General features: G+C 37.5%; 1 protein-coding gene across 1 annotated transcript; it reads left to right on the top strand.

The window, feature by feature from the left end:
• Positions 1 to 477: 477 nt before the first annotated feature.
• On the top strand, positions 478 to 6,977 carry LOC125239373. Its single transcript, XM_048146935.1, has 4 exons — positions 478 to 551; positions 1,431 to 1,507; positions 4,483 to 4,689; positions 6,067 to 6,977. Exons 2-4 carry the CDS (start codon positions 1,475 to 1,477, stop codon positions 6,139 to 6,141), a joined length of 315 nt encoding a protein of 104 aa, XP_048002892.1. The 5' UTR covers positions 478 to 551; positions 1,431 to 1,474; the 3' UTR covers positions 6,142 to 6,977.
• The last annotated feature ends 8,704 nt before the right edge of the window (positions 6,978 to 15,681 follow it).

Here is a 15,681-nt window from a genome sequence, read left to right as displayed (position 1 = left end):
TGCCATCTGACCTTCCAACCCGAAGGGTAACTAGGCCTTATTGGAATTAGTCCCGTTTCCTCACGATGTTTTCATGAGAAGATTCTTGGCTTCGATTGGGTTGGCTCATTCTGACGTTCCTTCACTTGGGCTACCACAGATAAGAGAATTACTTAACGTGTCATCCCTAGAAGTCGAAAGGGATAGTGCTATGCATTAGAAAGGGACAACGTGATTCAACTCTGAATCACATGTCAAACTTCACTTTATGTATAAAGTTTATGTTTATTCTGAGTGGAAACCACATAAAAATTTCCAAATCCAAAAAAACTTTGAAAAATGGCCCAGTGGTCTAGTACTTTAACGCACGCGGCGCGGCTCAAGAGCGACACGGTGACGTTGCGGAACGCAGGACAAGCGCCTGCGTTGTTCTCTTACCACGGTAAACGCTAGTGTGACATCTGACATAGAGTTACATACATTACAGCTATAAACGCACGCGGCGCGGCTCAAGAGCGACACGGTGACGTTGCGGAACGCAGGACAAGCGCCTGCGTTGTTCTCTTACCACGGTAAACGCTAGTGTGACATCTGACATAGAGTTACATACATTACAGCTATAAACGTACGCGGCGCGGCTCAAGAGCGACACGGTGACGTTGCGGAACGCAGGACAAGCGCCTGCGTTGTTCTCTTACCACGGTAAACGCTAGTGTGACATCTGACATAGAGTTACATACATTACAGCTATAAACGTACGCGGCGCGGCTCAAGAGCGACACGGTGACGTTGCGGAACGCAGGACAAGCGCCTGCGTTGTTCTCTTACCACGGTAAACGCTAGTGTGACATCTGACATAGAGTTACATACATTACAACTATAAACGTACGCCGCGCGGTTCAAGAGCGACACGGTGACGTTGCGGAACGCAGGACAAGCGCCTGCGTTGTTCTCTTACCACGGTAAACGCTAGTGTGACATCTGACATAGAGTTACATACATTACAACTATAAACGTACGCCGCGCGGTTCAAGAGCGACACGGTGACGTTGCGGAACGCAGGACAAGCGCCTGCGTTGTTCTCTTACCACGGTAAACGCTAGTGTGACATCTGACATAGAGTTACATACATTACAACTATAAACGTACGCCGCGCGGTTCAAGAGCGACACGGTGACGTTGCGGAACGCAGGACAAGCGCCTGCGTTGTTCTCTTACCACGGTAAACGCTAGTGTGACATCTGACATAGAGTTACATACATTACAACTATAAACGTACGCCGCGCGGTTCAAGAGCGACACGGTGACGTTGCGGAACGCAGGACAAGCGCCTGCGTTGTTCTCTTACCACGGTAAACGCTAGTGTGACATCTGACATAGAGTTACATACATTACAACTGGTTTTAAATGTAGTAAACTAATGTAAGTTAATAGTATTGTTTTGTTTTCAGATGTAGAAGAAGATGAGTTACTGAAATCGGCGGGCAGCGCTAGCATGGCGGAGATGGAAGCGGCTGTCATGATGCAGGTAAAGACGAAGAGACGAAGAGTTTGACGACCGGTCTGGCTCAGTCGGTAGTGACCCTGCCTGCTAAGCCGCGGTCCTGGGTTCGAATCCCGGTAAGGGCATTTATTTGTGTGATGAGCACAGATTATTACAAGCTTTTATTCAACTTGCCTTGTTAGTATGTTAGTGTGCGTCAAAACGTAGAAGCTGAATATGACCCACTTCCCGGTTTCCGATTGAGCTGAAATTTAGCACACATAATATGTAAATGACGTGACAATGCAATATTATGGTATCATGGAGCTGAGCTGATGATGGAGCGGAAAGGTGGTCATAAGTTGCAGACTTTAACTATGATCAGTTTAACCCATAAGTTCTTTATATAGAAAACAATGTGTTTTCAATGTTTTACTATAGAAAGATCTTCAAACAATTTTTTTATAAAACATATAGTAACTCTATAGCTATAACGCTATTGTGTTTTAAAAGAGATACAGAAACCATTATTCCACAGTTCTGTGATATAAAAGAATATAATTAAGACGTATACGGCGATGAGATGTAGGAAAGCGGTAAAAACGACTATTAACACTTTTTAAAGCTATATAAACGTATCCTGAAACTTCCATTCCATACAGCTTAAAAATAGCTCTATAATGGTTTTCTATATCACTACTACAGTGTTAAATACTGTAGCCAGTGTTTTTCAAAGCTGCATATATCCCAAAATAGTGGTATAGATTGGGATTTTAATTTCTGTTTAAATACGACTATAAAAATACTATAAGCGGCTTGTTGGGAACCTTAATAAGCGCAAGGTAATGCTAATAACAGTGATTCCTATTTACTATTATCCCCAATATGTTGTTCTTTGTGAGTTATTTGATCCTGTTTTATAGACCAGGCCTATAGCGGCTGTATAAAATGGTAAATATAAACGTTTACATCACTTCCCTAATAACACCATTTAGCTGTATAACACAACAACTGTAAGCGACTTATCGGGAACATTAATAGCGTATCATTGATTGCATAACAGTGATTTCCTAACACCATTATATAATAATATTGTTCTATAATAGTCATATTTGATCTGTTATACATCAGGCCTATAGCGGCTCTATAAAATGGTGATATAAACGTTTACATCACTTCCTAATAACACCTTTTAGCTGTATAACGCAACAACTATAGCGGCTTCTCAGGAACGCTTAATAGTGCAAAATTGATTGCATAACAGTGATTTCTAACACCCATTATATAATAATATTGTTATATAGTAGTCATATTTGATCCTGTTATAGACCAGGCCTCTGGCAGCTCTATAAAATGAGTGATATAAACATAGGAACTCTGTCATGAAACGTCGTATCCCCATCGAGTAAGGGGTTTGAAAAATGAACATGTAATACATACATACATACAATCACGCCTGTATCCCATAAAGGGGTAGGCAGAACACATGAAACTACTAAAGCTGCAGTGCCACTCTTGGCAAATAAGGGGTTGAAAGAAATCGAAACTGTGACATTGCAGTGACATGTTGCCAGACTCTCGCCGGCGCCACAATTTAACCTGTATCCCATAGTCGCCTTCTACGACACCCACGGGAAGAAAGGGGGTGGTGAAATTCTTAACCCGTCACCACACAGGCCGAAAATGAAATTTTTGTAAAAAAAATCTTATTGTTTTCTTGGAACTAAAATAACTACATTTAGTTAAAATTTAGTTTTGGTGATGGGTTCCATGAGGCATAATAGAAAGTGTTGAAATATTTAGGCAATTAGGGATGCACATACAATTTTTATGTATTACATATTATATTGCGTAATATTTGATTTGAAATAAGTCCTGACTTTTCAACTTTTTTCAGAAAAAATAATGTTCGTTTCTAAAAGAAATGAAATAGTACATTACGATATATACAGTTTCTACTTACTAGTATTTCTAATTATTGCATGCCTTTTAAAATACTAAAAATTATGTTCATTTTTAGTATTACCTACAGTACCGGTCAAAACTTTGAGTTCACCCTTTGATTTCGGTACAAATGAGTACTTTTGTACGATAATTATCTTCGGTTTGGTAGTCGAAATATGTTTTCAACTTATATTTATTGTTTTACTAGTTAGACACATTTCACGTACCTTTCTTTCACTAAAATCTAATAAACATGACGGCAAAATGCTAGTTATATTTATGGCCTTGCCTTTGCCACTAATTGAGACACATCTTTACACGAAACACAGTTTTAGCCAGATAATATAGGCCAAATAATTATTTAGCCTATAAGATTTGAGGGAAACAGATGTTAAAAAAATATAAATTGTTTACGAAACAAATTTTGACGTCTGAACTACAAAAAACTATCTCTCTAAAGCAGTCAATTGTACTGAAAACAAGGAGTGAACTTAAATTTTTGACCGGTACTGTACCTCTATAACTTCTTTGGAGAAACTATTAAATAGCTACTCCTGACCTCTCTATGGCTCCTAAGATACAGGCTCGGCCTAGTTTGGGAACCACTGTTTTAACCCTTGTTGTAATGTTTTTTTAACTCCCGATGCGAAAACGACGGGGTGTTATAAGTTTGACGTGTCTGTCTGTCTGTGTGTGTGTCTGTCTGTGGCATCGTAGCTCCCGAACGGATGAACCGATTACGATTTAGTTTTTTTTTGTTTGAAAGCTGAGTTAGTCGGGAGTGTTCTTAGCCATGTTTCATGAAAATCGGTCTAATTTTAGCCCCAATAAACGATTTTCATTTTCATCATTCTTGTGCCGGAAGAAGAAAGTTGCACTAGTGCGAGAGTGACTCATTTCTTGTCAGGTCGAAACTTCTATCTGTACTGAAAAACGTCGCACATGTGCGAAAAAGACATTCGTAACTCGTGTCGATTTAAAACACTCCTTTCGGTCGTGTTTTAATTTATCGCCACTCGTTTCTAACATCCTTTTCTCCGCACTTGTATCGTAATGTAGTATTATTTCCTCTACAGGAGATACTCGCGGCCCGTGAAGCCCGAGCGGCCGCGCGCGCCGCCGAGCTGGCCGCTGGCAGAGCGCACCCGCCAGACTATAACGAACACGAACACACCGACTATAAGGACCACAAGGAGTTCTACAAGGACCAGAAGGACAAGGATTACTCCTACAAGGAACATAAGGAGTATGATATTAAGGATAAGGATCATTCGCAACATAAGGTAATATATTAATATTACTAGAAAGAGACAAAAAGTAGCTAATGTCACTCTCCATCACTTCAACTATATCCACTTAGTCGGTAGTGACCCTGCCTGCTACGCCGCGGTCCCGGGTTCGAATCCCGGTAAGGGCATTTATTTGTGTGATGAGCACAGATATTTGTTCCTGAGTCATGGATGTTTTCTATGTATATAAGTATGTATATATTATATATATCGTTGTCTGAGTACCCACAACACAAGCCTTCTTGAGCTTACCGTGGGCCTCAGTCAATCTGTGTAAGAATGTCCTATAATATATTTATTTATATTTATTACTTAGAAAATCACGTCAATTCATATTCCGTGATTCACTTACAAAGAACACGAAGACTATAAAGAGTAACATTAAGAGGGCTTTCGTGTGCACAACAGTGAAATCGCATCCGAGCGCTTGATCATACCGTGTGTGGTATCAAATTAAAGGGCTTTACAAGTAGTTTACAAATATGTAACATATTATATGACTTTTTCTGCTTGGTCTAACAAAATACGAGAAAATGTCCAGAGGTGGCAATAATTGTGACGGTGAAGGCTCGTTTTCAAAAAATAGCCAAAAATAAATAATGGCAATTTATAGTCACTAAGGCATAACAGCAATTTTAGTAAACGTTGCAGATTAATTTAGTACAAAAATAACTTGAAATTGATGTAGATTTTCAAAGAAATTGTCACTTAATTTTAGGTAATTTCTGAAAAAAATTAAATCTATTAGATGACGGAAAGTGTAGTATTTCACCGACTAAAACTGTCAGTTTTACATTCTTTTGACGTTTTTTTTTAAAGCACCCTTAAAGATAACTCGCATCATAACATAAGGTACATATATAGCTAAGAAGACTCAACTAGATCCATTTTTCACCCCCGAAAACCGCATTATAACAGCGAAATCGTTAGAGCTGTTTCCGAGATCGCCAATATAATGAGTAACTACTTGTTTAAAGATATCCATACTAATATTTTAAATGGGAAACTGTGTGTGTCTGTTTGTTTGTCCGTCCTTCACGGCAAAACGGAGGTCGCCGGTTCGAACCCCGGCTCGCTCCAATGAGTTTTTCGGAACTTATGTGCGAAATGTCATTTGATATTTGCCAGTCATTTTTCGGTGAAGGAAAACATCGTGAGGAAACCGGACTAATTCCAATAAGGCCTAGTTACCCTTCGGGTTGGAAGGTCAGATGGCAGTCGCTTTCGTAAAGCTAGTGCCTACGCTAAATCTTGGGATTAGTTGTCAAAGTGGATCCCAGGCTCCCATGAGCCGTGGCAAAAGCCGGGAAAGCGCAAGGAGGATGATGATGTATGTAATATATGTACCTACATCTGTATATTTTGTTTCAGAGCGAATCGACGCGCAGCCGGCGTCGGCGCGAGCGTCACTGGCTCGAGACGCACGCTTCAGAGACCGACCTCTAACATATCCTACTATTTATCTTACTTACACCTATTAATACTCACTACCGTGTTCAATACACAGACACCGCGTTATGAAGTGTTTACAAAGAGCGCGCTTAATAAGGTCACTACGGGTAAGTGTGTCTGACCTTCCCATTTGGCCTGTTTAATAGAGATGGGCCGAATACGGACTCTGCCGAATTCGAATATTTGGCCGAACGTTCGGCTAAGCTGTTACCGAACCGAATATTCGGCTGCGCCATATTTCTAATACTAGCTTAGAGTTAAAAACTTTCGAATGATTGGTAATGGGTACATTTATCTTACTAAGGCCCTTAATGTTCCTATAATTTAGGTCATAAGAAAATTTTGGTTTTTGTTTCTTAAGCTGCGTTATTTTTATTTTTTACAAAATTATCGTATTTATATTTTAACGCATTTTTAACTCTCTTTGGTTGTTCCTTAGAATAATGACATAGGATGTCATTATCCGATGAATTACGAAACAACTTACGCTATTTATTTACTTTGTTTATTCGGTAATTGTTCGGTAATGTAATCAAATTCGGCCGAATACGAACATTGAAAAACTTGCCGAATATGCCGAATACCGAATATCCGGCCCATCTCTAGTTTAAACCAATTATCAGTGTTTATTGAAGGTTCGTGTTTACCACTAATCATGAGTAGCAAAAGCACGAGCTCACAAAAACACCTGTGACAATCAGTAAAAAGGCAAAATGTGAAGGCCAGACACACTTTCCCTTATGACCACAGATGTCATATATACCATAGATCAAGCAAACGTATCTACTTAGCGTGTCAAATGAACTCAGTGAAATCCACTGAGTTGTCCGTCTTTAATCGCAGCTTGCAGCTTTCGGGCGTCAAGTTTTGTAAGTTGAAGTCAATCAAAACATAAAAAATGCCTCGTTACGTGATATTCAATTGCAACAACACAAAAATTATGAACAATCAAGAGCCTGAGACATATTTAAAATTACAGGCAAGAATCAACTTCAGTACAAAATTTGACACGCTCGGCCCCTATACAAATAGATGAACTTGTTTCTTCTATATAAATAAAGTTCTGTGCTTATGACACACTTACCCGTATTGACTACAAAATAACAGATTTGAAAGACAATCATTTCACGCTCAACAAAACCAGTGAACGCAGTGGGCCAAAATTGGCCATAGGGTTAAAAATCGTACGAAATTCGCAAGAATAGAACGTAGGTATTCCTATCTTAAAGGCCAGCCACGTACAGTCAACCAATTGGAACCCTAGGCCACTCTAGAACCATGTGTAAATGACATGCAGTAAGAAATTTCTTACAATCTGATATATAACGTCACTGTGACATAGTTCTACAGTGGGCTAGGGTTCCAATTGGTTGACTGTACCTCTAAACCTTCTGGTGTTTCGTATTCCCTAGAGAAATGCCAAAATCTATTAAAACATTTTTAGAAATAGTACAAATTCGCCTGAGAGGCTCTCCTTCCATTTAGTTGTAGTCATTGTAAAAAACATATCATATTCATTCTAGGCTTTAATTGCTTATAAAATATATTGGAAAATAAAATAAATATGTAACTCTGTTTTTTTAACAGATAGTTAAATATAAATAACTGAATAATCGTATTGTATGTTATCTTTCACTTGTATTAACTACAGTAGCGGAAAATAATCTATCACACTATATAGTCCTCCTCACCGATTTCGGCGATGGCGACCTCAGCAACTATGGATTACGCCTGTTATGGGCTCTAATATGGCTGGCCAGGCCGAACTTCGTCTTAGAGACTCTTTGGCAAGTGCTACAATAGAGTTGGCCAGAGGTATTGTATGTATATACGTAGGAGGGCTTCGGTCTGTCTTTGCGTTGCTGGCGTTTGGCATCTAAAGTATTGAGGCGGCTTTCCTCGAATACATTGATATTCCTAAAGACTGTTGATCGCCAAGATGACCTATTTGTAGCAAGCTCCCCCCACTGCTCAGGGTCTATGCAGCAAGCGTTCTGGTGCCGTTTGAGCACATCATATCCCAGATGCTGACCGCCATGCTTCCGCTTGCCGTCCACCAATTCAGAGTAGAATACAGTTTTAGGCAAGCGGCGGTCATCCATACGAAGGACATGCCCACACCACCGTAACTGCCGCTGCATTAATAGAGCCTCCATACCATAGAGCCCGGAACGACGCAGTACCTCAGAATTCGAAACTCGATCTTGCCCACATACCTATATGGAGGTATTCAAAAAGTATTTGGTAATAAAAAACAGAAGCATCTTAGGGCATCTCAGTCTTCAACTAATCTGGTCAAAATATTAATGAGATAAATTAAAAACATAGAACTTTTCATAATGCATTTTACATAAATGGGTGAACCCACGTAAAAGTAACGTGAGTCAAGATTTCATTGAGTGTTCATTTTAACCACAGCTGCAAATGAAAGAGTATCCCCCTTATTCATAAACGTACACTAAAGTTATCAAGCCGATAAAGTTCGTTTGTCCCTTTCTATCACACCAATACGTCGGAAAGGGACAAACGAACTTTATCGGCTTGATAACTTTAGAGTACGTTTATGAATAAGGGGGTGTGCATATATCCGGAATGAAACACTTATTTAGAGATAGATTATCATTTGAACTTACATCCATACTATACTTATACAACCTGTTTTTATTGAATTCCGTTAACTTTAAGGGAAGATTCTTAAGATCAAATACAAATTAATTTCTCTAAGAAACTAGCGTCTTAACACTTTCTCTTACGGTTATCGAGTTAAAAAAAAAGAAAGATAATTACTGCACACGTGTGTGACAGCCTTTACCAATTCCTAATGTTATTTGTTTTGACATGTGCCGTCAGTCACTTGACATTACTTAACTTGAATGTTATTCTTAAGGGTCTCTCACACTAATATATTCATATATTGTGTATGAAAATGATGAAACATTTTTGCGAATTTAACTAAAAGTGATATACAGGGTGGTTCCTGATAATGAACCTAGCTACGTGTCGAATTTAACGGAAAACAAAAAAAAACACGGTGTACTTACTAATATCATAAATGAGAAAGTGTGTGTGTGTATCTGTTTGTTTGTCCGTCTTTCACGGCAAAACGGAGCGACAAATTGACGTGATTTTTTAGGTGAACATAGTTGAAGGGATGGAGAGTGACATAGGCTACTTTTTGTTTCTTTCTAACCCCCCATTTTCCTGATGTGGGGGGTGGAAGTTTGTATGGAGCTCGAATGTAATGCGTGCGAAGCCGCGAGCAAAAGCTAGTTGTGAATAATTGGAACATACCCTAAAATCGGGACTCACGTTACTCTTGCCGCGAATTGACCCAAATTTAGCTTTGAACTTAAAATGAATACTACCCTCCTATTGTTAAGAATCGCTGGTGGCCTAGCGGTAAGAGCGTGCGACTTTCAATCCGGAGGTCGTGGGTTCGAACCCCGGCTCGTACCAATAAGTTTTTCGGAACTTATGTGCGAAATATCATTTGATATTTGCCAGTCGCTTTTCGCTGAAGGAAAACATCGTGAGGAAACCGGACTAATTCCAATAAGGCCGTTTACCCTTTTTGGAAGGTCAGATGGCAGTCGCTTTCGTAAAACTAGTGCCTACGCCAAATCTTGGGATTAGTTGTCACAGCGGACCCCAGGCTCCCATGGGCCGCGGCAAATGCCGGGATAACGCAAGGAGGATAATGACTACCCTCCTATTGTAGAACGGCCTTGCTTGGGCCCGTTCGTTAAAGCCCGACCTGAAAAATATATGACTATTGTCTAGAGGGCGCTGTTATACTGGTATATGGGTTTACAGTTCAGTATAGTATGAAGAAAATTGTTCTAATGAAATTCCACAACATGGCTAGGATTGCAAATAGAAAAAAAACCAAATTTTTTTTTTTAGAAATGTGAAAAAAAAACATGAAAAAAACCGAGTATCATTGTTTTTTTCTAAATATGTTTTTTTTTTTCAGATGATCAAATAATACGACTATCATGGTTTTTCGTGATTTGTAACGTTTCAATAACAATAACGTACATTTTAATTCGATAAACATTCAGTATACAAACGTTTATTGGGGAATCCCCAATGCAGCGTGGAGAGGCCGTGGTGTTGCCAACAGTAAATAGCGACAGCTGCTAACTACAGATTTAGTAAATGTTAGTTTGTTAAAAAATTATTAAATGAAATTCATTTAATAGTTAACAAAAAGTCCGAATAACCGTATAAAAGTATTAACTACTTTGCAAATTTTGAGATTTAGTACTTTAGAAAAAAAAACATACAACATACAATCACGCCTGTGTCCCATGAAGGGGTAGGCAGAGCACATGAAACTACTCAGGTTTCAGTGCCACTCTTGGCAAATAAGGGGTTGAAAAAAACGAAACTGTGAAAACATTGCAGTGACAAGTTGTCAGCCTCTCGCCTACGCCACAATTTAACCCATATCCCATAGTCGCCTTCTACGACACCCACGGGAAGAAAGGGGTGGTGAAATTCTTAACCCGTCACCACACGGGCATAAAAAACACTCAGAAAAAAAAACACGGTTTTTTTCATGTTTTTTTTTTCAAACCAGAAAAAAACCGTAAAAAGTCATATATTGCTGGTCATTTAACTCGCTCCGCTGTGTTTAGAAAAAAAAAGAGTTTGCTGGTTTTTTTGTACGGCATTTTTTTTAATAATAAGAGTAGAGTCATGTTTTTTTTTAATACAACTGTGCAATAGGGTGGAGCCAATTGAATAAAAAGAATGCCGATTTTAATTTAAAAAATCTAGCAATATACTTTTGGCCCTCTAATCAAATTTTTATTAAATTTATATATTAAACATAGTCTTTGATGTCGTGATTTTAATTTATTTTTTTTGTACTTTAAAACATTTTTTTCGGATAAATTTATATCAAAATGGTTTTCAAAAATTCCTATTTACATGGTGTTTATTCTTAGCATGTGACAGAAAAGCTATCAATCAAAATAAACTCAAAGTATATTAAAAAACATATCAGTCCAACCAAAAATTTTAGTTATATCGCTTCAAAGTATGGCCTAATAACGCCTAAAATGTCATTTTGGTCATTATGTAAAAATAGGAAAAATCTTTTAAATTTATATCTCCTTTCATATAAAATACAACCCAAAAAATATACTGAGTTTATCGTATTTCGCATGATAACGTGATTATTGAGTTAAAAATGAAATTTTGAAGTATCAATTTACACTTTTTAATAAATTTAAACATTATTATGTTTTCACTTAATTACAGCTTCTTTTATGTTGTAGTTTTAATTTAAATTTTACCTCATTTTTTTTGCTTTTACGGCTGGTAGAGTCAGATGCCAAATATTTTTTTTCCGCAACTTTTGACACGTTATTTTAATATTTTTCTCCATACAACCACGCTCCACCCTACTGTGCAATACATAAAAACCACAAACAACAGAAAAACTTTAACTATAAAACTCACTCATTATTTCTTATCGTATTAAGTCGATATAGTGTTCGACATGTTTCAATCCAATTTCGAAATCTTTCTCAAGCCGAACGCATATCGACTCGTGTGTTATTTTTAAAAACATAAAAATCACCATTATTTCTATCATATCAATATTCCCCTTTCGAAATTACCCGAGCATTTCTGTGCTTAGAAATTATCACAATGCACCCTACCAGTAAAGTAAGTAATACCTCAGATCACCTGTTTGCGAACCTCGGCCGACAATAAGATGTGATCTGAGGCTTTCTTATGTAGGCAACGGTGTGTACTATTTTTCTGTTCGACGGACGCGAAGCGGTAACTTCGTTTAGCGCAGCGGCCTGAAAATTGTCGCTTTCCGGCCGGAGGACAGAAAAAGTTATTTTAAGCTACTTAAATCAAATTATGACGTTTACTCAATATGTGAAAAGTTTGATCAAAATCGTTGTAAACTTAGTTTGGTCCGACTACGATGCTTAGTCAATTATCTGTTCTATAATAGGCATTTATATTTGAAAATCATCACAAAAATATGTAAATTATTATGAATCTCAAAATTACCAGTGTCATAATATTGTTAATGATAGCTATTGTATAGAAAACTAATGTATAGATCTTCCCTCTGTATTTAAGTATTATGTATTTAATTTTATAGATTTAAGCACAAGTGTTAGTGGGATCTTATTCAAACATATAGGATTTCTTCCAGTTTAACCTTTGAGTGAATGAGAGGGTAAAAAGAGATGAGGGTGACAAATATGGCAACATGTACAACAAGGTACCAGAAAGACAAATAAATAAATACACACATAATTTATGGGAATAAACAAATATTACATAAAAAAGGAATGGAGAAATTACACTAAAAATGGGAAAAGAACAATTGACCAATGACCACACAATGTACCAGTATTTTTTTATCGTGGCGTCAAGAGCGTTTTCACAGTTGTCAAAGACCGATTAGTGCTAAATATTCGCTAATATATTTGAATAAGATCCAACATTGAAATATTTTTATCATAATTCCGCTTACAAATGTCTATAATAAAATAACGTTAAATATATCTTAACAAGTACATATAACTTCTCGCATAGCACAGCCATAAATGTATGAAAACAGGACATTCTTACATTAAGTTTCACGGTAAGCACAAGAAAGTTTATTATATGTATTTATTTATTTAATCTTTATTGAATAAAGAAACACAATGTACAATAGGCGAACTTAATGCCATAAGGCATTCTCTACTAGTCAACCTTTAGGCAAAGCAGAGAAGTTGTAAGCGGTGCAAAATTACAAACACAAAAGAACTATAATTAGGTACCTACTTTTAAGGACACAATGCATGCAACAAAAAATAATACAAAACATACACCTTAAAGGCATCACTTATACGTGATATTAATACTAATACATAAAATTACATACATATAGGTATATATGATACATACAATCCGATGAGGTGTATGTTGTTTACGACCTCGGTATCTTTAAAGCAAGAGTTAACAGGCTATTACTGAATCGGTGAGCTCCATCTTAGACTCGGTCTTCACTTTCCATCAGGTGTGACTAGGGTCAGTCGGCTATCAGTCCATAATTAAAAAAAAAAATAGGACATGGATGCCATACAAATATATGGAAAACATATGACTCATGAAGTAACATCTGTACCTACTTATCATATGAATAAATTACTTTTCATCACACTCGCAAACTAAATGTGCTATTTGCACGCAGGCGGAGCGTGAGTTATAGAAAAATCGTTCTCCCTAGGGAGTTAAGAAATTTCTAGTACTGAACTCTTTTTTACCTTTTTGCATATTTTTTTATAATGCAAGTGTGATGAAAAACATTGCGTGTAACTCAGGAAGTATGAATATTACTAACTCGAGTCTTTAAATCGCTCCGGCAAGCTGTCGCGATTTAACTTACTCTCGTTAGTAATATGTACTATTACTGGGATGCGGACCCAGAACCAATAGGTCAAAAACGCAAAGTCGCACTATTAGTAGGTGCGATAGGAACGGCCAGATGTTTTATCATTTATCGCGCGACCATAATTACCTGCCTGGTGTTTTGTGTGTCCAAGGACGGCAGTGATCGCTTATCATCTGGTGACCTGCCCGCTCGTTTGCCTCCTAGCGCATAAAAAAGAGGATGTCTATTATTTTTTAACAGTTTAAAAAAAATACAATTATAGTTACATATATTTTTGGTTGTGCTATGTCCGAGATTTGAAATATCGCTACTGAGCGGATATTAAGCTTTAGTTTCATAATAACTGTATTCTACTAAATGACTGGCAAATGGTCTCAAACATGCATTTTGAACCCTAAAGTTACCCTCAGAAATATACTTGGAAAATAACAGATAATTCCTGCTAGTTACCACAAAATTGGTACCAGTGGGTAACAGGTAGTTTTTCTCTCCCTGTTAAGAACTACTTGGAATTTTTTCCGAGTTATTGTTACCACTGGAAAAGGTGGGATATTCCCAGTAGTTAAAACTTGGTGGTATGAATGTACATTGAAGTCACTGGCATAAATCAGTGCTGATTTCTGTACCTTGTCATATTAACGTCTTGTTTGAAATGTCGTACGAAATTGTCAAACGATTAAAAGCGACAAGGTACAGAAATCATCACTTTCTTAGGCACTGGTCTCACCGCGAGCTAATAAACTATGAGCTATCGGCTATAAAAACGAACAAAAGATAATCACTCCCGCGTAAATAAAAGAGACACGGCGATATTGATAGCTCACGGCTGGGCAGGTAACTATAAACATCGCCGTGTCTCTTTTATTTACACGGGAGTGATTATCTTATTTATTTATTCAGTATTGCATTGTCATGTACATAATAGGTGTTACATTAATTAAGACAGTGAGTCATGACACCCTGTAAGGGCACACAATAATACCTACTTATTCTATATTAGTTTAGTCCATGCATGTTATACATAATCATAATTATTAATAATATAGTATTTATTTATTTATTTATTTAAAACATATTTCAATGACATTACAGATAAATCCAATGCGTCATGAAACTTAAATTAATAAAAAAAACAGTAAATAAGAACATGAAGAAAAACAAACAATAAAAGTTTACAACTAAACAATTGATTTGGGCGTTTATAACTAATTTATGTCTTTTGTTCGTTTTTATAGCCGATAGCTCATAGTTTACTAGCTCGCGGTGGGACCAGTGCCTTATGACCAGGGATGTAACGGAAGTGTTTTTAACGGAACCGAAAGCGGAAGCAGAAGTTTTGAATTTAGTTTAACGGAAGCAGAAGCGGAACCGGAACCATAAGCGGAACTTATGGATGTTAAAAACGAAAAGAAAAAATACACATAGGTATAACATAAATAAAACTAATTAAATTACCTAGAACTTTTAGGTGTTTACTTTTACTAACTAAGAATTTAAGAACTGGCTTGGCCTTCCGCCTTAGCGTTTGGTATCGCAGCACGTGGCAAGCAGAGAAATGAGCGAATGACAGGTATATACCTGTTGGTCTTTGATGTACGCCGCTCATGTCCCACCGTCGCGCTAGGTTCCGACATCCGTTATAACTTCCGTTTGAAAAATAACAGAACCGGAACAGAAGCGGATGTGCAAAACAAAACGGAAGTTCTGCAGAAACGGAAGCAGAAGCAGAGCTCCGTTACATCCCTGCTTATGACGGTAACTATAACTATTGGAAATGTCATCATGAGCCAGTCAATAAGTAACCGTTAGCTTGGAGGCAGTTGTAAATGTGTGCAAATGTATAAATGTAAATGAGTGTACAGCGCGTAAGTCGGTGCTAGCGTTAGTACGTGAGACGTTATCAGAAAATAAATGCTATTACATTATTACACTCTTTCATTTATCCCGAATAAATAGTACATTGTACCACAGAATTGTAGTTAAGCCAGAATGAGTAGTTAGGTCAAAAAGTGTATCAACATGAGAGGGCATTGTTTGGGCTGGTGTCCCTCGCACTTACTGACAATGTCAACATTATTCAGTGACGTCATCACTGTCATACATTGGGGATACCAGTC

The sequence above is a fragment of the Leguminivora glycinivorella genome, chromosome 25, assembly GCF_023078275.1.
Source record: "Leguminivora glycinivorella isolate SPB_JAAS2020 chromosome 25, LegGlyc_1.1, whole genome shotgun sequence".
Classification (NCBI taxonomy): domain Eukaryota; kingdom Metazoa; phylum Arthropoda; class Insecta; order Lepidoptera; family Tortricidae; genus Leguminivora; species Leguminivora glycinivorella.
The sequence above is the reverse complement of the archived record's forward strand: the minus strand, read 5'-3'. Positions and strand labels throughout refer to the sequence as shown.